The sequence below is a fragment of the Brachypodium distachyon genome, chromosome 1, assembly GCF_000005505.3.
Source record: "Brachypodium distachyon strain Bd21 chromosome 1, Brachypodium_distachyon_v3.0, whole genome shotgun sequence".
Lineage (NCBI taxonomy): Eukaryota > Viridiplantae > Streptophyta > Magnoliopsida > Poales > Poaceae > Brachypodium > Brachypodium distachyon.
The window spans coordinates 58,862,828-58,885,273 of record NC_016131.3 but is presented as its reverse complement, the minus strand read 5'-3'; the positions used below and the strand labels follow the sequence as shown (position 1 = coordinate 58,885,273).

General features: G+C 46.1%; 4 protein-coding genes and 1 long non-coding RNA gene across 7 annotated transcripts; 3 read left to right on the top strand and 2 right to left on the bottom strand.

The window, feature by feature from the left end:
• Positions 1–1,700: 1,700 nt before the first annotated feature.
• On the top strand, positions 1,701–8,422 carry LOC100837842. 2 transcript variants are annotated; one of them, XM_014896443.2, is made up of 6 exons: positions 1,701–6,179; positions 6,250–6,426; positions 6,496–6,675; positions 6,739–6,900; positions 6,972–7,136; positions 7,228–8,422. In XM_014896443.2, the coding sequence occupies exons 1-6, from the start codon at positions 1,941–1,943 to the stop codon at positions 8,188–8,190; spliced, it is 5,886 nt and encodes a 1,961-aa protein (XP_014751929.1). In that variant the 5' UTR covers positions 1,701–1,940; the 3' UTR covers positions 8,191–8,422. The 2 variants fall into 2 exon arrangements, with proteins under 2 accessions (XP_014751929.1, XP_003561529.3); XM_003561481.4 differs by having other exon boundaries at positions 1,703–6,179; positions 6,966–7,136.
• Positions 8,423–8,622: 200 nt separating this feature from the next.
• On the bottom strand, positions 8,623–11,166 carry LOC100837225 (la-related protein 6C). Its single transcript, XM_024462881.1, is given in 9 exon segments — positions 8,623–9,169; positions 9,270–9,398; positions 9,492–9,560; positions 9,680–9,727; positions 9,866–9,947; positions 10,047–10,161; positions 10,164–10,266; positions 10,391–10,485; positions 10,605–11,166. Coding segments are annotated over 9 exon segments (1,398 nt in total). The 5' UTR covers positions 11,035–11,166; the 3' UTR covers positions 8,623–8,842.
• LOC112272354 lies at positions 9,140–10,550 on the top strand. Its single transcript, XR_002966032.1, has 2 exons — positions 9,140–9,950; positions 10,030–10,550. It is a non-coding gene; the product is annotated as an uncharacterized LOC112272354 (long non-coding RNA).
• Positions 11,167–11,422: 256 nt separating the features above from the next.
• On the bottom strand, positions 11,423–14,680 carry LOC100826582 (26S proteasome non-ATPase regulatory subunit 11 homolog). The gene is made up of 2 exons (XM_003557659.4): positions 14,520–14,680; positions 11,423–12,992 (listed from the first exon to the last, which is right to left on the bottom strand). Exon 2 carries the CDS (start codon positions 12,984–12,986, stop codon positions 11,700–11,702), a length of 1,287 nt encoding a protein of 428 aa, XP_003557707.1. The 5' UTR covers positions 12,987–12,992; positions 14,520–14,680; the 3' UTR covers positions 11,423–11,699.
• A 142-nt stretch (positions 14,681–14,822) lies between these two features.
• Positions 14,823–22,003, top strand: LOC100826896. Of its 2 annotated transcripts, none has more exons than XM_003557660.4 (2): positions 14,823–17,884; positions 21,636–22,003. In XM_003557660.4, exons 1-2 carry the CDS (start codon positions 17,353–17,355, stop codon positions 21,683–21,685), a joined length of 582 nt encoding a protein of 193 aa, XP_003557708.1. In that variant the 5' UTR covers positions 14,823–17,352; the 3' UTR covers positions 21,686–22,003. The 2 variants fall into 2 exon arrangements, with proteins under 2 accessions (XP_003557708.1, XP_014751930.1); XM_014896444.2 differs by having other exon boundaries at positions 18,801–21,983.
• Positions 22,004–22,446: the final 443 nt, after the last annotated feature.

Here is a 22,446-nt window from a genome sequence, read left to right as displayed (position 1 = left end):
AGCATGAGAAGCAGAAAGGAATTGATCGAAAAGTAGTATCTCTCGTGTCCGACTAAACTGGACACCAAACCAATTGGGCGGCGAGGATCTCATCACCCACACGATACAAGACCGAAGCCTTCCAACACATCTCTAGACTCACCGGCACCATGACACATGTACTCGTGTTCCGCACGGCTTGGCATCCCTAACCCTAATCGTGTTAGACAATCCATCGCAACCATGACCACCTGCGCCCAGGGGCCAGTTCAAGTCATAGGTATTCAAGTGAATACCAATTATTTTCGACAAATAACTATGTGTATATTACGGCATGGAGTACGTATGTAAAGGAAAGTGCGGAAATAAGTTTAAATGACATAGATACAACGAGTAGATAACAAGACGCATGTCGATGCTTTTTCAAGCTAAAAGTTGAATGGGTAGATAAGAAAATAGCTCACTACTCCTTTACCCAACTTGGTATAGGATGATCGTGTCACTAATTGTCTCTTTTTCCTTGACAGTCGAGATTGGCTAGCTGGGGCTAATGCAATCACCAGAGAGAGTCGGTCGCCGGCGGGGAGTAATGTTACTATTGTCGGCAACTGAATTTTGCATGAGGTAAAGCAACCAGATCGTGTTTCACGCACGCATCAACGCTTAATCAAATCACAAACAAGATACTGGAGGAGTACTTTTGAAATGGACAGCCGGGCTTTTTGACCACGACTGCTGACAGTCACATGTATACAACATCGATCTACTCTATTTGCCTCTCAGGATGGTAATCTCTTTTCTGATTCTGAAATGAAATTTCTTCGCATTTGATTTGGTTGCTCTTTATTAGTATGGGTATTTGCTGCGTTTGCGGATCAATCATAAACAAGACTAATCAAATACTATGCAGTAGTAGCATTGACGAGTGACAACACGACCAAAGAAGGATCGTATAATTCATGGTCATAGTCGCTACCAAATCAGAATTAACTCCATTCACTGCAAAGGGATTTTGCATTTGTACTGATTCGAGATTTTCTTTATAGAGCTGCATATCAGCATATCAACCTCAAATGCAACTTTCATCTCTTCCACTCTAGGAATAACTTTTGATAGAGAATTTAACCAACACATATTAAGACAGTAGCCCCCAAGTGTGAAGTGTGGTATGTTTCATGCTCCATGCACGTACGGGAAGATGCTCTTGGGAACCAACATTTGAAGATTGGTCTCGTTTGGACCTTGTAAAACATCCGAAGATGATTTTCATGACAGTGCCGTTGGAGTCCGCTCACGCAAACAATCATCCCGATTTACTTATTTTTTTTTATCTGGATGGATCGATGCACACAGTCCTCCGGTGAGTACATGTACCAATCAGATTAGATATTGCGACCCGTCTCATATCAAGTGACTCAATTTTTTTCAAATATGAATATATTTATATAAAAAAACGTTTAGATGCATGTAATATTTCGTCACTTATTATGTGACGGAGGGAGTATAAGATAAGATATATTTATATTCATGTAAATTCATGTTTTTTCGTACCGTTTCTCATTTCAAAATCTTTATGAAAAAGTGTAAAGTGCATGGAGTAATTCCATTTATTTGTTCGTTACCATACCAACGAGAAACGAGTAAGTAAAAAGATCATCTTTCATGGAAAACAAGCGAAATCCTTACGTGACAGAATAAACAAGAATTGAAAGCCGCGCACCCCCCATAAACACGATGGCAGGCAGGCACCACCATTAACGACGAGGGGAGAGAGAGAGGCAGAGGAGGAATCGGGCCATTGAAGACGACGACGACGACGACCAAGAAGAAGAAAGATTTGATACCCCCATCCGATCTGTCCATGGCATCCATGGCTGATGGCTCCGTCCACTGATGTAACCCCCTCACTCTAAACCCACCAGTCTTCTTCCAAGGGACTCGCCACCGGCGCCGCCGTCGCCATGTCCTCCTCCGGCGACGAGCTCCTCCTCGTCCACGAGCTCCCGATGGACATGCGCACGGACGGCGGCGAGGAGCGCCGCCTGGCCCACCTCCTCCCGCCTCTCGCCGGCGCCCATGGGCCTGGCCCGGCCCCGTTCCGCCCGCCTCCCCCTCCCTCCGCCGCCGCCGCCGCCGAGTCCCGCGTCGCCTTCCGCGGCTGGCTCGGCGCGCCGCGCCACTGGGAGCTCTGGGTCGCCAAGCTGCGCCCGATCCACGAGCGCCTGTGGAAGGAGCTCGGGATCTCCGCCGCCGTCCTCGCCTCCACCTACAGGTTCAAGCGCGACGCCGCCGCCGTGCTCCACCTGGCCTCCTTCTGGTCCCCTTCCACCAGCACCTTCGCCTTCCCCTGGGGCGAGGCCACGCTCACCCTCCAGGACGTGGCCGTGCTGGGGGGGTTCCCCGCCGACGGCTCCCCCGTGCCGGCCCCGCTGCCGCCGCAGTGGCGGCCCGACGAGGCGGCGCTCAACGGGGTCCGCCTCGGCTTCAACCGGAGCGCCTGCAAGAAGGCGCACCACGCCGCCTGGATGAAGCACTTCCTGGCGGACACCGACATGGACGCCCACATCGAGCACGCCGCCTTCCTCGCCCTCTGGCTCACGCGCTTCGTGCTCCCGGGCCACCCGGAGTCCACCATGCGCCAGTCCCTCTTCCCGCTCGCCGTCCGCATGGCGCGCGGCGACCGTGCCGCCCTTGGCCCCGCCGTGCTCGCATCAATCTACCGGGACCTGCGCGAGATGAAGAACTACCTGGTGGCTGCCGGCACCACTGGCGGCAATGCGGAGCTGCTGTCGCCCTTGTCCGTTCATGCGCCTCTCTACATCCTCCAGCTATGGATGTGGGAGAGGTTCCCCGTGCTCTGGGATGGGAGGGCCAACCCCGTCGTCGATGGCGAACCAAGGGCTGCTCGCTGGCATGATGTGAGCAAGAAGATGAGCCCAACCTTGATTCGCGAGGTCCTCAGTTCAGGGGAGAACTTTGTGTGGCAGCCATACACCACATCTGTTCAACAGCATGGCGGCTGGGTTCGTGGCGGCGATGTCACCAAGGATGAGAAATTGCTATTGCTCGCGCATTCTTTGCGTGCTTGTGAGCTCGTGGGGATGGATTGCATCGAGCAGTACCTTCCACACCGTGTTGCAATGCAGTTTGGACTTGACCAGGATGTGCCCGGGGATGTTCACCGAGCCATTGAGGATTGGGGGATTGGATGGGAGACCTATGATTTGGAAGGGAAGAACGTAGCTATGTTCATCCCTCACTCTGAACCTGGGGTCACGGCTCGGTACGCACAGTGGTGGAGGCAGCCATTGCCACCTTCTAATCGTGATGCTGGGGCAGGAAGCATTGCTGCGGAAGGGAAGGTTTCCAAGCGTAAGGTGAAGAAGACACTGGCAGCCATGGAAGCTGAGGCCGAGAAGGAACGGAAGATGAAGAAGGCCCGGATCTCCCCTAATAATGATAAAAAGCGAAAACTTGAAGAGCTGTATGATGCGAAGCTGTCAGATTGGCTTGCAGCTGCGAGGAACGGGAACAGTGGGCCTGGTGGCGGCAGCTGCAAAAGGGGGTCCTCCCCAAAATCTGATTCGGTCTTGTTGCCTAATGTTGGAGCTATCAATGATGATGTTGTACTTCTTGTGCCAAGGAAGCAGGTGCTAACTCCTGCTGTAAATCTGAATACAGATAGGGATATGAATCTGGATAGAAGAGATAAAGGGAACTTCAAAGCTAAGTCACTGGTTGGGACAAAGCACAAAGGCGCAGGTTTGAAGGGATATATAACATGTGATGTAGATTATCCAATGAATGAGCCATATATTAAGGAGGAGGAAGAAGAGGAGGAGGAGGCAGTGTTTTCTACTGAAATCTCTACATTTAATGAATATGCTAAGGATCAATGGAGCAACATGAAAAATACCAGCTTGATGGTGGGGAAAACGCTTGATGCCCCTAACAGCGCTGAAGAAGTTAAACGTCCAGTGTCTATGGAGAAAGAAGAATGCAATAGTCCATTCACTGATGCCGGTTGCAGTGAGGATGCTAGAGAGGAAGTTGTCACAGTTGATAAGCCCGCAAATTTATCCAGTGCCTGCAAAGGAGGTGATGCTGTGATGCTGGAGTGTGAAAAACTCAATCTTCCTGAAGACTTGTCTAATGATGCCGCAGATAGACCAGAAGAAGGCACCACTGTTATTCAGGAGTTGGAGAATGAAACCGACCTGGCAGTTGATGCATCTTGCGAGATATCGAATAGACCTGAAGAAGTTATTGCTCTAGTCATGGAAGAGCAACAAGGAAAGGGTGCTGTAGCGGTATCTGACGAAGGTAATGTAGTTTCAGTAGTTGGTAGAGCTGCTGAGGGAACAAGTCACTCTACTAAAGTTGTTCCAGGAAGCAAACAAGGAGTTGATGCAGGTTTAGCTTTAACTGGTAAAATACTTCCAGTTCAGCAGGCAAATGATATTGGAATGTCATGCATAATGGAGGATATTAGTGTTGCTGCTGGACTTCTGGGAACAAATGCTGGCAAAACTACTTTAGATTCTGTTGCCGAGGTGCAGAGGGGGATATCTTGTGTAGAAGAGACGGGAGGAGAAAGCAATCAGATGTCTAAGAAGGACAGCGAGCAGAAGCCCCAGGAAGCTCCCCAAGTTGACATTACTCTCATCGAAAAAGACAATAATGAGGGTGAGCATGAAAACGTTTCCCAGATAATGGAGGAACTAGTTACCGACAATAATATTTCTGCTGTTTCTTTGGGTGTTCCTGAAGAGGAGAATGCAGATAAAGATCTGAATCAAGCAAAGAAAGACCCTGAATATATGCCCAAGGAAGTTTCAGAGGTGGAGGATGAAGAACAAGAAGTAATTAATACCTTGCCAAAGGGAGGTGCATACAAGGAGCACAATGAAGTTACTGAAGTAGAGCATATAGACACGGCAGAGGCAAAGATGCATGCACAGTTTGACAATGATAAGCCTGAGGAAGCTGCAGAAACTGGGCTTGCACAGATGGATGGTAGCAAGAGGTTAACAGGGAGAGATACCGATGGGGAATCTGGAGATGTTCCTGAAGTTGGTGGGCATGCAGAAGTGGGAAAAGCTAGGGAGCTGATAGAGAACGACACTGATGTCAAGATGGTAGAGACTCCTGATGTAGCGCTTGCAGAAATGGAAGAGGTGAAGAATTTGGCAATAGGAGATCCAGAGAAGAAGTTTGAGGGAGTTTTTGAATTAGAAAATACAGGAATGGATGGAACCCACTTGCCAATGGAGGGCACTACTCACAGTCCAATGGAGGAAGATACTGATGGTAAGCTCAAGGAAGTTTCTGATGTAACACATGCAGAAATGGAAGATGCAAAGGATTTAATGAAGGGAGATTCAGACAAGAAGTTTGAGCAAATTTCTGAAGTGGAAAACACAGGAATAGATGAAACTCATGGGCCAGTGGCAGAAGATACTCATATATTCAAGGAAATTCCTGAAGTTAATGCCGAAGTGGAACAAGCCAATGGGACTGGAAGGGATAATGATAGGCCCGATGACGTCCTGCAAGTAGATCTTCCAGCAAAGGATGAAGCCAAGTGCTTGGCCAAGGAAGATATTGAAGACAATATTGTAAAAGTTCCACAAGTAAAGCATGAAAAATTAAGAGACGAAATATCAATTGAGAAAGTGGTGCAGGAAAAGCCAAATGCAGGTGACAAGGATTTACCGGAGAAAGAAGTAGATGAGTCCAAGGTTTACCAAGTGGAACAATCAGAAGGGGAGAAATCCAAGATGTTAAGGGAAGAAGACGCCGAAGAGAATACAGAGGATGCTCTTGGGGTTAAACAGGCAGAAGAACAAGGGGAGGCACTGACAGAAAAATATATGCATGATTATGTTGAGGAAATTACTCTTGCGGAGCAGGTGGATGGACAAAGCGAGATCCGCACAAGGAAAGGTGTTGAGAAAAATCCTGAAGAAATCACTCAAGCACAGGGAGAAGAGTTTGAAAAGGATACAGTGGAATCTTTGAAGAATTCAATCAATGGTGAGATGCTATGTGGCTCAGCTTGCCAACAGTCAAAAGAAGAGCAGAAGGAAGTTTCTTTTGAAGGTATGATGGAGAAACAATGCCCTCAGGAAGAATCATCGACTAATGGAGCTGCTTTGGAGATTGAAGGGGTAGATGACCACAAAACTGTCGTGCATGAGGTAAGCATGCTTGTAAATCTAACGCTGTATTCACTAATAGGATAGCTAATGTGACTGTTCTCTTTTGCAGGAAGTGGCTATGAAACAGATCCAGGGCTGTGGAATAGTATGTCAGAACAAGGAGGCACAAATACTGGAAGACAGCCATATGGCAGACGGTGGATGGAATGATTTGGTTACTATGGAGATTTATGGAACTCAGTCTACAGTAGGAAATCAGAACCAGGAAGCTTTAGACGTTGACATGGTGAGTGCTCTTACAGAATCTCCATCTGGAATACCTTTCCTGGATCCTCTGATAGTTGGTTTTTTGCAGCAAACTATGGGGCAAAGACAAGATCTAGGACTTACAGTCGAGAACAAGAAAATGATAATGTCAGGAGATGCGAATGTGCTTGGTTGCAGTGAATTTCAAGCTGATTCATCTAAGCCAAAGGTTAACGATGTCACATCTACCAAAGGAATACAGAACCAGGAACATTTGGACATTAAGAAAGTGAGTCTACTTGCAATATTAATTTTTCCTTGATTGCTGGAATCTGATCATGCTCTTTTTCAGGAACATGTATTGGAAATAGGCTCGGAATGTGAAACTACAGATGGAAATGGAAGACAGATGGACGTGACCAATATGGTAGTGGATACCATGGCAGTTACTGTGGATGCTAACATGGCTAAGTCTGTTGAAGGAATACAAAACCAGGAAGCTTGCAGTACTGAGGTAAAAGCATTTTCAGAATATCCATTTGCGTCAACTATGATTCAATCTCACAACGCTGTTTACAGTTGCAGGCAAGTGAGGACAAGCCGCACCATGGAGTTGGAGATGTGAGGATTTTGGAAGACACAGCCACAATTGATAGTGGCGAACCAAATTCAGATCCAACTATCGTGGGGGTTGATAGGAGTGAGTCAAGAGAGGGAACATGGAACCACTGTGCTTTACGCATAGAGAAGGTAATGTACTTTTTACCTTCCTCTCCTCTGGGTCTCTCTCTCTCCCCTATTGAAATCTGATGAATCTTGTCCACATGAACCATCATTCCAGGAGAAGCAGGATGAGCGTATGACAGATAAGAACACAAAAAGAACCTTGGTCGAGACAGATGCACCTGAATGTGGTGAAGCAAAACCTGATGGGAGCGCAGAAATGAATAAAGAGACTCCTACTATGGTACAAACTGTTAATATGACACAGGATAAAATTTCTTCCAAGAACCAGCAGAAGGTTGTGCCCTTGGGAGACTACAATGAATCAGAGGTCGACGGCTCTAAATCAAATCATACTTCAAAAAAGGAGTCCAAGGGGGCTCTTCAACCAGAGGTTGAACACGAGGTACAAGTTAAACAAGAAATTTTGGAAGATAAAACGGAGTTCTCCATTGGTAGAGAGAATGATGAAGCATCTGAACAAGAGCAAACCTCCACAGAGGATGCTGCCTTTGCTCCTTCAAGTATGGATCACCAGGTTGAGAATAATGATGAATGGGCTGAAGAGTCGACAAAAAAATACGGCAAGTATGCCGCTGATCCAGTGAACACAGGTTGGCAGACCAGTAAATTTGGCAGGCCAAGTATTGAAGAGGTTAGGAGAATACATAGTGGCAGGTCTGTTTATCTGAAAGACATCAAAGAATCACAGGGAAGGATACGTTCTGAATCATCAAGCAGAACACATATAAACAGTGTTGGATATTATTCTCGACATGGAGTTCCGGAACCAGTTCCAGTCCGCAAAGATATCAAAGTGCCCTTGCATGATACTGTGAGGGTTAGTGGAAGAGATCGTGCACTTGAGTTGATGACAAGTCCACCAGAAGAGACTTCTCGATGGAGACAAGAACAATGTGCACTTCATATTTTAGAAGATGTGCAAACTTCTCGCATTGCTGAGAAAACTAGGATGGAGATGGAGATCAAAATACTAAAGGCGCAAATTGCGAGCATGCAGAGACAGGTGATGAACATGGATCATGTTGGTGAGGTTATGTCCAGATCAAAAAGGCATTGACCTTTCCATTGTCTAGATGATGCTAAAATCTTAGTTTTGCACAAAAATTTCATGTGGAACTATACAGCTTTGCTTTGTGAAATCAAACACCGGCATGCTAGTTTGTTCCTGTTGACTGTCTCATGAAGATTGATATGTGCCTTTTATTTTGAGGTGAATATTATTTAAGTTACTAACAGTAGAAAATGATGGAGAGGATTACTTTTTCAATAAAATAAGCCTCTGGAAGTCATGTACATATTAACCTGCTTAAATTAGTCAAGTGGAAAAGGGAGTTGGTGGGTAGTTTTTCATGTGAAGTTGGTTTCTCCTGAAAAATTATGAATGCTTGATCATCTAGAAAACTATCATGTATGAATTGTTATAAGTATCTTTTAGCTGTGTTGACACGTAACAATGAAAGCAATGACAATTCCCCATTACTAAGCATTATTCAAGCTATTACTTTCAGAAGATCTCATACTCTCTGTGAAGCAAGAAAAAAAAAATTACAACCTTGCATTTGAATACAACAACAGCCAGTCAGTTTTATTTAGGGCCTTAAAAAAAAGGAAAATAACAAAAAAGCTTGTCAACCACTTGTATCCATAGGGATACCGAGTTCATTGCTCAGAAAGACACTATATGTAGCAGTTAACCTGCAGGAACTGAACTAGACAAGAACAGGAGCCGGAGGAGGACCACCGACCGTCCGGGCTGTCACCGATGATGCTGGTGGCTTCCCTCGGCCCATGGTGAACCCGCGTGTTCCGTCGGGCATCCTCGGGCCCTGCGGGGGCTGCCTGGGGCTGAATGGGCACTTCTGAGAAACCTGCCTGGGGCTCAATGGGGATTTCTGGGATGCCTGGCGAGGGCTTGATGGGTCAAAGTGGCCGACGATGCCGGCAGGAGCAGACTGTGGGCTGTGTGGCGCCGTGACGTGCAGCTTTCCTCGCCCTCTTGCCCACCCTTTCTTGGCTCCACTCTGGTGATCCTCTGGCTGTGAAATGGGCAGTTTGCATGACATGAGAAGTCTTGAGCAGCTGTCTGTCTAACTGAATGGAAATCGGCACTGGAACTGTAGCCAGTGATGTGCTTACATGAGCTTCAGGCGAATGGACGGCTTCCGAAGTCGGGGAGTCAGATGACATCTGTGAGTGTGGTGAATCGTCATCAGAGCCAGCAAAGTGGTCGAAATCAGGCCGCTTCAGCCGCATTACTGACTTGGGCTGTAACATGATCATGAAATTGCGGTAAAAGAAAGATGGCTAACTGATGCTGCATTGCTGCAGATTACTACTGATTTGTAAGAAGGTTCTTACGGAACGCCTCAACACTGTACGCACTCGGAGGCCTTTCCTCCAGTTCCGTTCATCGTTTAGCTTCTCAACCTGACATGGAGAACAAATTGAAGGTACAGTGTCACACCCATCAGTCAACTAATTGCAAGAGCCAGTGTGATATCTGAATTCCTGAGAAAATAGCTTGCACCGAGGCAGTTAATACTCACTGCTTTCTCTGCCTGCTGCGAGGTCTCATATTCCACAAGAGCATGCATCTTTGACAACACCATGAAGTAAAAGAGTTATAATATAATTTTGCTGTCACAAAATTTGTTTACTGTTCTGAATTTGATCTAAGCAGACAATGAACTTCTCAATTAGCAGAAATAGAGTTGAGCAGGTGAAATATATACCTTGTTACTCACTAGTGTGTCTGACTTGGAAGCCCTCGCCGAGCTAGGCTCTTGAGGGTGGCAAATCTTGATGTTCTTCACACTGGTAATGGTTCGCGTAACATCACGATTATGTATCAGTTCCTAAGTTTTGTTCTCAATTGCAAATTGCAAACTTGAAGCAGGAATTGCCTTGTCTGACCTTCCGACGACGCCGAAGACCTTCTCGAGGCTGTTTCTTGAGGAGTCCTCTGGCAAATTCTCCGCGATGATCATTCGAGACTGCGTAATGAAAACAAGATTCAGTTCTGGGTAGGCAGAGAAATCCTGGAGCACTGTAAATCAGTGACCTGAAGCTCTTCTTTGTGCTTCTCTGTGAAGGGCTGCCTGCGCCGGACTTTCTTGCCATCGTCGCTGACAATCTGCAGCCATAGTTTTATGATCCCATTTGAAGAATGTTTTCCATGTACTTTGTGGATGTTAATTTAGTTACAATTGTTATACTACAGTTGTAATTGGCTATATATTTAGGTTAAATTTCATTACCAGTTTTGTGGAGGTCCGAAGAGCCTTAACCAGCATCTGGTTGGTTGCTCCCAGGGACTTGATCTTCTTCCAGGATGAAATGACCGACAAGGGAACTGTAAAGAAAATAACATATCTAACCTGTCTGAATATATGAGAGTGAAATGTTTTGTGCTTTGCTGATGATCGATGTTATACATGTTGAGAGCATTTTAATTCGTAACTAGGTACTTACCATAACCTTCAGAATCTTTGTTCATGATCTTGAGCAAGAACTCGTTGGCGACGAGGTTGATGTCGCTGAACTGGTACTCGACCTGCTTGACGATCTTGTGGGCGATGTCGACGGCGGTGGCGGCGCCACCACCCCCGCCGCCGGCCTTGGGCTGGCCAGCGCTGTTGCTGGCGGCGGCGGCGGCAGCGGCGAACTTGAAGTCGGGCATGAAGAAGACAGGCTCATGGTGGTCATGGAGGAAGCTCCAGTCCGGGGCCAGGAATGGCGAGCAGTAGCCGCTGGCCGGGGCGGACATGGGGCTGGCGGCGGCGGCGGTGGGCGACATTGGCACGAACTCCGGCGCGTGCACGTTGAACTTGAAGGACGCCGGCGCCGACATTGGCGTCGGCGGTGGCGCCTCGGAGCTGGCGTCGCTGGTCTCCTTGGCCATGGCGATGGCGACGGTGGGTGTCCAAGAGATGGACGGGTCATGGACGGCGCGGCCATGGGTGGCTATATAAGGACAGGATGGTTGGTCTGGTGCGTTTCATGGCCGCTTCTCCCGCAGCCCCATGCACTGCACGCCCGCATGTCTCGTCCAACTTCCCCAGCCACCCTTGACCGTTGACCCCTCCCCTCCTTCATTGCTGCAACGAGGGATGCCGCTTAAATCTAGCGACGCTCTAAACCACCCTTGTTAGCTTGGACCAATAGTATCATGCCATGTCAAGGAAGCATATACTCTCTACTCAACAACACTTGTGTGCCAATAAAGGGGATATATATACTGAAAGAAACAACACGCAGCTGTTACAACAGCAACCAGGAATGAAGAGGCATTCGTAAGATAGAATATTGATTGTGTAGATAAAGGTTTATATGTGTTTGGAACTAAAACAAGTGTTGACAGTACTTGCAATTTTCCATCATGCAGAAACTAGCAACAGTTTTCTTCTTGTCCATGACACATGCTTTGTTTAGCTAACACAAACAATTTGGAGGGAAAACAATATAACACGCAGGATTTCATGTCCGGATGAGGAGTAACAGAAATCAAGGTTTAACTAGAGACAGACATCGGGTACAGATAAGGTGACATCAAGCTAGCAGGAAATCTCAAGCCATGATCTTGGCCGACCTCATGTAGAGGCTCTCCACAACCTTCCCCACGTTCGAGATGGTCTCGAGCGTGGCAGGGAAGATGGCCTCCGTCTTGGGGTCCTCGAAGATGACGAGGCAGCCGGCGCCCTGGTCCAGAGTCCCTGCAAACTTCTTGTCGAGGATCATCTGCGACAGCTTCTTCTCCACGTGGTCGATTGGCAGCTCGATCATCTCCGCCACGTGCGCGATCTCCACCCTTGAGTAGGGCTCAATCAGCCTGCAGAGGTTCTGCTCCAGGAGGGTGTCGTACAGAGACGAGAGATGCCTGTGGACGATAGGATCCTCCTCCAGCTGGGCTTTGTAGTCACGGAGAGCGGTTTCAAAGTACTTCAGAGATCTCTTTGAGTAGGCATCGGCCACAGCTTTCATTGCATCAACATCAGGACCCACGTACTTCAGGCCAGCCTTGGACGAGATTATTCCTGCAACATCATCAGCTTGGTTGACCATGATCTTGCACAGAAGCATGTACTTCAAGCAGAAGATGGCCTTAGCATCCTCCAGTGCATTGAACCCTTCAAATGCTTCAAAGAAGTAACTGTAGGCAGTCTTGTAATCCTTTTCTTCAGCATGAAGGATTCCACTCTGCAGATCAATAGTGCCCTGCTGTGCTGGGGGGACATAAATTGCATTCGCTGCAGTTCTTGCGGCAGTCAGAGAAGCTTTGGCCTTTGGCAAGTTCCTCAGAGAGAAATGCAGCTTGCTCTCCAGAAGGTCAATGTCCACGAGAAGCAGTTTGTCATCCAGCCTCCTGACTTCCTTGATAAGACCAGAAAGGAGGGCAAGAGCTTCAGTATACTCCTGACTTTCCAACAGAAGGCTTGCTAGCCTTGCTTCCACACGCTGCCTGAGGAAGGTACGCTTCTCTGCACGGGTCCATTCAACCATCTCCTTGCAGAGTGAGATCTGAAGATCAGACGTTCCAGGTATCTTGGCAACAGCATCAATGATGCCACGCACAATCTTGGCAGTCTTGGCCTTGGGAATCAGAGCAAAAAATGGCCTGAGCTGGGTCAAAAGATTCCGAAGCTCCTCTGCTCTGTTCTCTTTGGTGAGATAGGTAGTCAGATTTGTAATGGCAAGTTCTTTTGTTCTCACTGCATCTGAAGAAGAAGACGGATCTTCAAGCACACGGTAGAGGATTGAAATGGACTCTGAAGCATCCTTGGCCTCCTGAGCCATTGCAATTGACTCAGTGGTAGCAGGAAGAAACGATGATTGCATTGGAGAAGACATGGTCATCACGCCCTGTTGCAACAGAATATGAATTATACAAGTCAACCACAAGTCAAGCAGGGACATCCCAGAAGGCAGGGTAAACAATAATCAATACAGAATACTGAAGCATCTAGAAAGCATAAATATGAAAAGAAGTTGAGCAAGCACAAACCAAATAGATGGCTGCTTCAGTGACTCAACTAGTAACTAGTTATGACACCTTGTTATTCACAGAGACGTTAAGGGAAGACATGAAAAAAAGAACACTCATACATAAACTATCACCAGCCACTAAATCCACTAGCTTTGGCAATTAACATAACACCTTGTTAATATGTAATTTTATAAAGTAACAAAAGAGTCGAGCATCTGGAAAGCAGAAATATGATGAAGAGCTCAGCCAGCACAAACCAAATATAGATAGCTTCATGGCTCAACTATTAGCTAGTTGCAACACCTTGTTATTTAACGAGGCCTAAAGTCAAGACATGAAAAACAGATATGCTAGTACATGACCTAAGATGAGCCACTAAATTCACCATCTTAGGCAACCAACAAAACAACATGTTATACCGGAGGCTTGAGAGAAACATATGAAGAGAAGCTCAGCCAGCACAAGTGGCACAAGCACAACAAGTAACAAGTTTCAATGCCTTGTTAGTATTTAACTAGGAGTGATTAATGTCAATACATGAGAAGCAGAAACAATTGAATAAGATGAGGCACTAGAAATACACAAGAATCAACAGAGCAGGGTTAAGGCGTGCCATATGACAAGTCAGGTCATGTTCATTTTGGAACAGCTACATCACAAATGCAGACTGGATTACCAGAACCTAGGCCGCTAAGCCGACCAACACCTTGGTCTGTTGCAATGGCTTAACCCTTAATTACCACCGTCAAGGGTGTCTCATTAGCCCATTACACTTACAAGATACATCAAGGAAAGGAAATTGGGGGTAGGACATCTTCATACGGAAGCCTATACATCTCAGCAGTACATAGCACCAGACAAACGATACTGGAAAAAATCACCATATCTCAACACTTGAGGTAAAGACGTTGCTAAATTCAGGGCGGATCTAGACGGGGTGTGTGCCTGGTGGGGAGGGGGCGGGGGGAGTGGGGGTTTGGCGGGCGGAGGACCCAGTAGGGGCAAGCCCTAGCTTGATTTTTGCCTCAGTTACGGATTGGGGAAGATTATGAAACGGGGAGCTAAAGGGCGGGATCCGTTGGTGGGGTGATGGGAGGAGAAACGGTCGGGAGCGAGAGCGAGAGAATCCAAGGGGAGATCAACCTGCGGTGCGGTGGAGGCCAGGGCTCGCGCGAGGAGGAAGACGATGGGCGCTCGGCAGCGGGATGGGTGGCGGCGCTCGGCCGAGGAGGACGAAGATCCAGGTAGCGAGGGGGCTGGGTCGCGAGGGTATAGTTAGGACAACTACCGACGCCGAGGGGTGCCAAGGGAGTTGTAAATTACACGAGGAAGAGGGAAGGAAGATCCTGGATCCAGGAGATTGGGAGGGCGGAGGAGATTGGAGGGGGGAAGGACTGCAGTACCTTGCGAGCGGAGATTCCGGCGGAGACGAGGCGGCGTAGAGGAGGAGAAGAAGCAGCGGCGGCCGGCGAAGAGTGGGGGATTTGAGTTTGGACTTGGAGAAGAAGAAGATGACGGCGAGTACTCTGCTATATGGGTCCCGCTTGCCGGCCTTTCTAGTTCGAAAGAAAAGCCCCTAAAAAAAATTAATAATCTATTACTTATTATAATACTATCTATTAAATTGGATTTAGTGCTGATGGCGGTCGCGGTAGGTTAACTTCGTTAAAATTACAATCAATATGCCACTGTTCGTTATTTTTTTTTCCTTCAGTTAAAATTACAACCAATATGCCACTGTCCGTTTTTTTTCCTCCAGTTTTTTTCACGATTTTTCCTACTCCATCTTACAACCGACGCCACCACACCCGCATGCCGACCTCGACAGCGCCATGAGTTGACTACACAGAAAATAAAAATAAATAGTTTATGATTTTATTGACCGTAGCAACGTGCGGGCACACCTGCTGTCAGATAACAGAAGAGCGCCCGAGTCTTCCCAGTTCCCCACCACCAAGCACCGGAGTCCCGAATCGCCGCCGCCCGCAAATTGCCGCCCGTAGCTTCTCGCCGTGACCGCCCGTCTCCAATTCGGTTCCCATCTCCCAAGCGGCCGTGGATTCCTGCCTTGGGAGGCTGTTGGTAGGGAGAGGGGATGCATAGAGCGAGCGGCGTGTTGGCGTCGTCAGGAGTAATCCATCGAACAGGTGGCGGGCGACGATGGTGGTGCCGTCGGTGGTCGCGAAGATGTTGAGCTCCCCGAACAGGTGACGTCCGTCTCCTTCCTTCCTTCCTTAGGATCCATCAACACAGACAGAATAGGAACGTAATCCGGCTTGGTCTCCAATTCGGTTCCCCCCATGGTTTGGCTCGTCTAGCTTCTTCTTCTTTTGATGACGTCAGCCAAGGGTTTCGTCTCAGGCGATTCTGATGGCGATTTTGAGGTGGATTTCCGCCGGAGTTCAGATCTATGATTGTGTGGAGACTGGATGGCCGAGGGAATACTCTCAGATCAGAACATCGGCATCCGTACGAGCGATTCGCAGATTGGCGTTCATACCGAGGTTGCTTTTGGTGAGTTCGCTTTTGGGAAAAGTAAGGAGGGGTTGCCGGAGGAAAAGGTGGAGGCTACATCGCCGTCCACGTGTTTGCTCTCGACGCCGTTCGATGCTCTTGTGTCGACAAAGGACGTAGGGTTTTGGCTTCTCAGATATATTCCCTCTCGTTGGTTCTTCGCTCTTGTTCCGGTTTCCCTTTGGGCGGCGCTGCTTGGTGGTGCTTGGGAGGTCCGCCCAGGTCGAGGAAGCAGAGATCTGGGGGAGTGGCTTCAGATCAGCGGCGGTGGAGGTTCGTCTGCTCGGGTCTCTTCTGATTGTTTGCCAGTTTGGCTGTTTCGGTTGATGGCGGGTCGGGGAAATTTCTCGGGAGGTGATGGATTTGGTCGTGGTTTTGGTGGTGGGAGAGGTCGTGGTTTTGGGGCTGGTGGCAGGGTCCGCCGCCCTACTGGAGAGGGGATTTTGAAGGAAATTCTTCTTACTTCCAGGCAGGGGGATCGGATCTGCAACAAGGACAGGGGCAGGGGCAGTTTCAAGGGGCGGGGCAAGGTCAATTTCAGGCGTTGGGGCAGGGTCAGTTTCAGGGATCTGGGGCTGGTCAGTTTCAGATGCCAGGACAGGGCCAGTTTCGGGGGGGGGGGGGGGGGGGGTTGAGGCTGCCGGGGAATTTCCAGGATCAGCTTCCCCAGCAAAATCCTACTCAGGTGTCGGTGGGCGCTCAGGGAGGGCAGGTGATTGGGCAGGCTGTTACATCTGGGGAGACTTTGGGTAGTTCCAAAGTGAGTGAGGGGGTAAAATCTGTTAGTTCTGTTCAACCTACAGTGGTGAGGAAGTTAATCTGTCAGAAATGTGATCTGGAAGGCCATATCAGTAAGGATTGCAAGGTTGAGGTTCTGTGTGAGATCTGCGGTAAGAACAGTCACAATGCTAGCAAGTGTGTTTGGCCAAATCAAATCAAACCTGTGGTAAGGCTTGTAGGTTATTCTGTCAAGGGGCTTAATTGTTTTCAGGCTTAGAATCTGAAGAGAGGAGGGGGTGGAACTGTTCTCAGCTCCCTAGCTATTCTGGTGGTGGAACATGGGGCATTGATGGCTGAACAAGCTGCAGCTGGTCTGGCCGAAACTTATCCTTGAAAGTGGGAATGGCAGGCGAGAGATCTGGGTCATGGTAGAATGATGGTGAAATTTCCATCAGCTGCTAGAGTTGAGGAAGCTAAGTGTTATCTTGCTTTCTTTCTGAAAGGTACTAATGCTTTGGTCTCTATCAAGAGGTGGTCTTCTGAAGCTATTGCTAAAGGGAAATTACACTCTGTCTGGATCAGAACAGGTGGGGTGCCTGATGAGTTAAGGCACTACTTTGGTTTATGTGAGGTGGGCTCTATGGTGGGAGTGGTTATTGAGGTGGACATGCAGATCTTCAGAAAACAAGATATTGTGAGGATTAAAGTAGGAGTGAAAGATGTTTCTCTGATTCCTGAGGTGGCTGAAATGACTGTGGATCTGATGCTTTTTGATATCTTTTTTGAGGTGGAGCAGGTGGTTGAGGTAGGAGGTCTGTTTGGGGCATATCTAAAGAGAGGTAGTGGTCCTTCTGATGATCAGAGAGGCAGGGATCAGGATCCTAAGAAACAGAAACAACCGGAAGGGGAACAGGATAAAGCCTCTGATCAAAACCTGATGGCAACATTGCAAACAAATTTACAGGGGGATCCTTGGGTCAATCTGCTGTGGATGGAGGTACAATGGCAAGTGTGCAGGGGATTGAGTCTTTGGCTTTTGATAGGTTCGTTCAGCTGGAGGTTGATAGGAAGATAGGAACTCTTCTTCAGGCCAGGGAGGAAAATGCTCTTAGAGAGAAATTGCTGAATGCTCAGAGGTTTAGGGAGATTTCGGCTGATATGCTGGAAGGAGGTTGCAAGCCTTGTGGAATGGGTGCTGGATTAAGTGTTATTGGCACAAATTTCTCTGATGGGGAATTCAATTTACACAAATCTGATGCCAGTCTGGGAGGAGAAGAAGTTTCTGGGGAATCTTTTGCTGCTAAAGTGCAAGGTTTACAGGGGCTGCCTCTGGTTCTGACTGAAATTGACAAAGAGGATGATATGGGTGATCAGTTGGCAAATGAGGTCACTTCTGGTGGAGGGCTGGACAGAGATGACAGGGATGCTGCTCTCAGGAGAAGTTCTAGGTTGGAGCTGCAGGGCAGATCTGATGATAAAGTGGAAGATAGGGCAATTTTCAATGCCAAGATCAAGAATCTGAAGATTCCAAAAGGTACATCCCATTCTTTCTGTTCTGGATACAGCTGATATTGATTTGATTAACATTGCTAAACATTTAAATATTAATCTTGGTAGTGATAGTTCCTCTGTTGCTGCTTCGCTTGGTGTTATTAAGTCTCTTGAACAAAGTAGATTAGATTTGCATTTACAGAGTAAGATGGCTTCTACCTCTTCTCCAATTTCTGAAACAATGCCAGAGCAGACTGTGGCTGTGACTGAACATTTACAGGAATTGGTAGATACTATGGATGAGCTTTCTTTAGATGAGGATGATGAGGAGTTATCTCCTAGGGTTTTTGTTCATAGTGCCAGGAAGAAAAAGAAGGGGGTTAGTCCTGAATGTTTTAGTGTTAAACCTGTAGTTAGGGGTAGGGGTAGAAGAAATAAAAAAGGTGCTCAATGAAAGGTCTTTTTTTGAATTATAGAGGCTTAGGTGGTAGTGAGAAAAGGAAGTATCTTAGAGAATTAATTAGAGATCTTAAGCCGGAATTTTTGGGAATTCGGGAAACTGTTAAGGCTGATTTTGATGATAGATTTCTACAATCTATTCAGGGAGGTACCCTGTTTCAGTGGAACTGGGTGCTTGCTTCTGGTAGATCTGGTGGAATCCTTTTTGGCATTAAAGATTCTGAGTTTGATGTTGTAGATATTTGTAAAGGGGTTTATATTCTGAAGGTGGATGTGTTTCATAAGCCCAGCCAGAGCATGTGGTGCTTCATGACTGTTTATGGAGATGCTCAACCTTCTGGTAAAGAAGCCTTTTTGCTAGAGCTTGTCACTTTTTGTAGGAACAGAACAAACCTGGTGGTCTTGGTAGATGGAGTACTTTATTTAATGCTGTAATTGATAGTTTGGAACTGCAAGAAATTGAGATGGGGAACATGATGTTTACTTGGTCTAATGATCAGGTGGACCTCCTGTTCCAGAAGCTGGATAGATGTTTGATGAGTGCTGATTGGGGGGCGCTGTTCCCTCTAGTTTTTGTTTCTGCTTTAGATAGGGGGCTTTCCGATCATACTCCTTTGCTTCTAGATACTGATACTTTTAATTTTGTAGAATCCTCTTTTAAATTTGAGTTAAGTTGGCTGCTTAGAGAAGAGCTGGAAGCTATTGTGTTATTTGTTTGGGAACTGGATGTAGGGACTGTTTCTAGTATTGAGGAATGGCAGTTTAGGTTGAGAACTTTAAGGAGAAATTTGAAAGGGTGGAATAGAAATGTGGAAAGCTCTTACAAGAAAGAAAAGAGTGAGCTGCTGGCTCATATTGATTTAATAGATAAACATAGTGAGTTATATGGTTTGCATGTTCATGACTTGGAATTGAGGGGCTCACTTAAGAATAAATTAAAAATGTTGATGAGAGAGGATAACATTAAATGGTGGCAGAGAGCAAAAGAAAAAGATCTTTTGCTAGGTGATGGTAACACTAAATTTTTCATGACTAAGGCAAGCAGTAGGAGAAGGCAGAATAGAATTTCTGGACTTAAGTGTGGGGACAGATTTATCACTAAGGAGCTGGAGCTCACTGCTCATATTACTGACTTTTACAAGCAGTTATTTGGGAGTGGGGGACAGTCAGAGGTTGATGTGTGTTTTAACTTCCCTAAATTAGTTTCTGCTGAGGAAAACAGAAGGCTGTTAGAACCTTTACTTTTGATGAGATTAAGGCTGTGGTTTTCTCTATGGAGAAAAATAAGGCCCCTGGGCCTGATGGTTTCCCCTTAGAGTTTTACCAAAAATTCTGGCACATTATTAGATTTTCCATTAAAAGGATGTTTGATGAATTGGTTCTTGAAAAGCTTGATGTTTCTAGGCTGAACTTTGGGATCATCACTCTGGTGCCAAAAACACCAGATGCTGATGTGATACAAAAGTTTAGACCTATTTGTCTTCTCAATGTAAGTTTTAAAATTCTGACCAAAGCTGAGAATAATAGATTGGTTCTTTTGGCTAATGAGATCATTGATAGTGCCCAAACTGCTTTCATATAGGGGAGATTTATTTTAGATGGGGTAGTGGTGTTGCATGAAATTTTGAATGATGTATATAAATCTGGTAAACCTGGAGTTGTTTTTAAAGTTGACTTTGAGAAGGCTTATGATAAAATTAATTGGAGGTTCTTGGAGAGTGTGATGAGTCAGAAAGGCTTTTCTTTGCAGTGGATTAGATGTATGATGGGTTTTGTGTGTGGTGGGAAAGTTGCCGTGAAAGTGAATCACAAAGTGGGTCCTTTCTTTAGAACTTATCAAGGGGTTAGGCAGGGTGATCCCTTGTCCCCTGTTTTGTTTAACTTTGCTGTTGATGGTCTGTCTGCTCTGGTTAAAAGTGCTCAACAACAGGGACTAATTAAAGGTTTGGTTCCTCATCTGATCCCAGGAGGATGTGCCATTCTGCAGCATGCAGATGATACCATCTTCCTGTTGGATGCAGATTTGGCTAGCGCAAGAATCTTAAATTTGTGCTCTGTTTGTTTGAACAATCGTCTGGTCTCAAGATTAATTTTCATAAAAGTGATTTGTACTGTTTGGATAATGCTAGTGAACTAGGAAGTCAGCTGGAAGAGATTTTCACTTGTAAATTGGGTAGTTTCCCTTTTAGATATTTGGGGATTCCCCTGCACTATAAGAGACTAGCTAATAAAGAGTGGAAATCTGTGGAGGAGAGGGTGGAAGGCAGACTGGCTGGTTGGCAGGGCAAACTCCTATCTAGAGGTGGGAGACTAGTGTTGATCAACTCATGCCTGAGTTCTATCCCTATTTATATGATGTCTTTACTTGAAAACAGAGAAAAAATCACCTGGTTAACTGGCAGGCAGTGTGCCAACCAAATGACCAAGGTGGGTTGGGTATTACTGACTTGGGCATTATGAATTTTTGCTTACTTTCCGGTAGTTGCCTTTGTCGCAGGTGACACCTAGGCAAGGAGAGTCACATTTCTAGTCTAGTATTCTGAGAGTAAGAGATGTTTTCTTTTGTTTTTGTCGTCGTATAATAGGGAATGGTAAGAGAACTTTATTCTGGAAAGATGACTGGTGGGGTGGCAAATCGTTGGCTATTCAATTTCCTAGACTTTTTGCTTTAGCTCTGAACAAGGATATTTCTGTTCATACTGTCTTTTCTTCTGGCTGGGGTGTGATTCGATTTAGAAGAACTCCTTTTGGGGTATCTCTTCAACAGTGGGAGGATTTGAAGTGTCTTTGTAATCTAGTTTCACTGACCGATGGAAAGGATAAACTTTTCTGGAAATTGGATGCTAGAGGACGGTTTTCAGTTGGTTCCCTGTATAGGACTCTGAAACGGTTCCCTGTATAAGTTCCTGTGGAATACTAAGGTGCCTTTAAAAATTAAATTTTTTCTTTGGTTGGTGAGTAGAGGAAGTATTTTAACGAGGGATGTTCTTAAGGCCAGGTTGGGAAAGGATAATGGTACTTGTCTCTTTTGTGCTAGACAAGAAAGTATAGACCATCTTCTATTTTCTTGCTCTTTAGCTCGGTATATCTGGCGTGTTATTCAGTGCAGTATGGGTCTTCAAACTATTCCTAGCTCTGTTCAGGATTTGTTTGATCACTGGTTGCTGCGGTATCGTTGTAAGGAAAGGAGATCGTTGTTAGTTGGGATTGCAGCAGTGCTATGGACCATTTGGAAAACAAGAAATAACGCTTGTTTCAGAAATGTCTGGCCTAATGATCCTGTAGCTGTAATGTTTGCAATCTGTTCCTGCATTGACCTGTGGACTGGTTTACAGAAAGGGCTGACAGGGGAACTGCTGCGTCTGTCTTCTCGGCGGTTATGTAAAGTGGCGAGTGAAACCTTCAGTAGATCGCAAGGTTGGACGCCGCTGACGTTGCGCTTGACTGAAGTTTAAACCTGACGTGTGGCTGGACAAGACTGTAGCCTTCTTTGATCAAGGTTTTGTAAGTTGGTTGTAGTTGCACTTTCGACAAAGTCGGGTTCGAAAAGATCTGTGATGATCATAGATGGTATCACAGGGCTTTTCCCGGTTTATGCTTTGCTGCTTAAAACTTCTGTATCACGACAAGTGGTTTCCTTTAATGAAGCCGGGGGAATGACTCCTTTATGTCAAAAAAAATCAGATAACAAAATATTGGTGATTTTCAGAATCGCATAAAAAAAATCTGCACAAGAGTAACAATTATTTCAAGAGTAGTTAACAATACATCTCAAAACAAAATTAGATAATAATAGAATATTTCATCCAGGGCCACATAAAAAAAATATAACCGCACAAGGCAAGAGTTCAAACTCTCACAAGAAAACAAGTTTGATCAAACTTACTGTGAAAAATATCTATATATATACGCTGCCAAACCAACATACTACGAAAATATGTTTCACGATAGATCTAATGATTTTCATTTAGCGTCGCAGACGTCGATATTTTTTATTATAAAGTTAAGAAACCTTTTCTGATAACTGACAGAACTTATAGGCCCTATAGCCTTCTACTTTTTACTAGTGGAAATTACATATTTACCATCTAAAATTTGCTCGGGTGCTCAACTACTAATCTAAATTTTTAGCTTCCAAATTCCCGT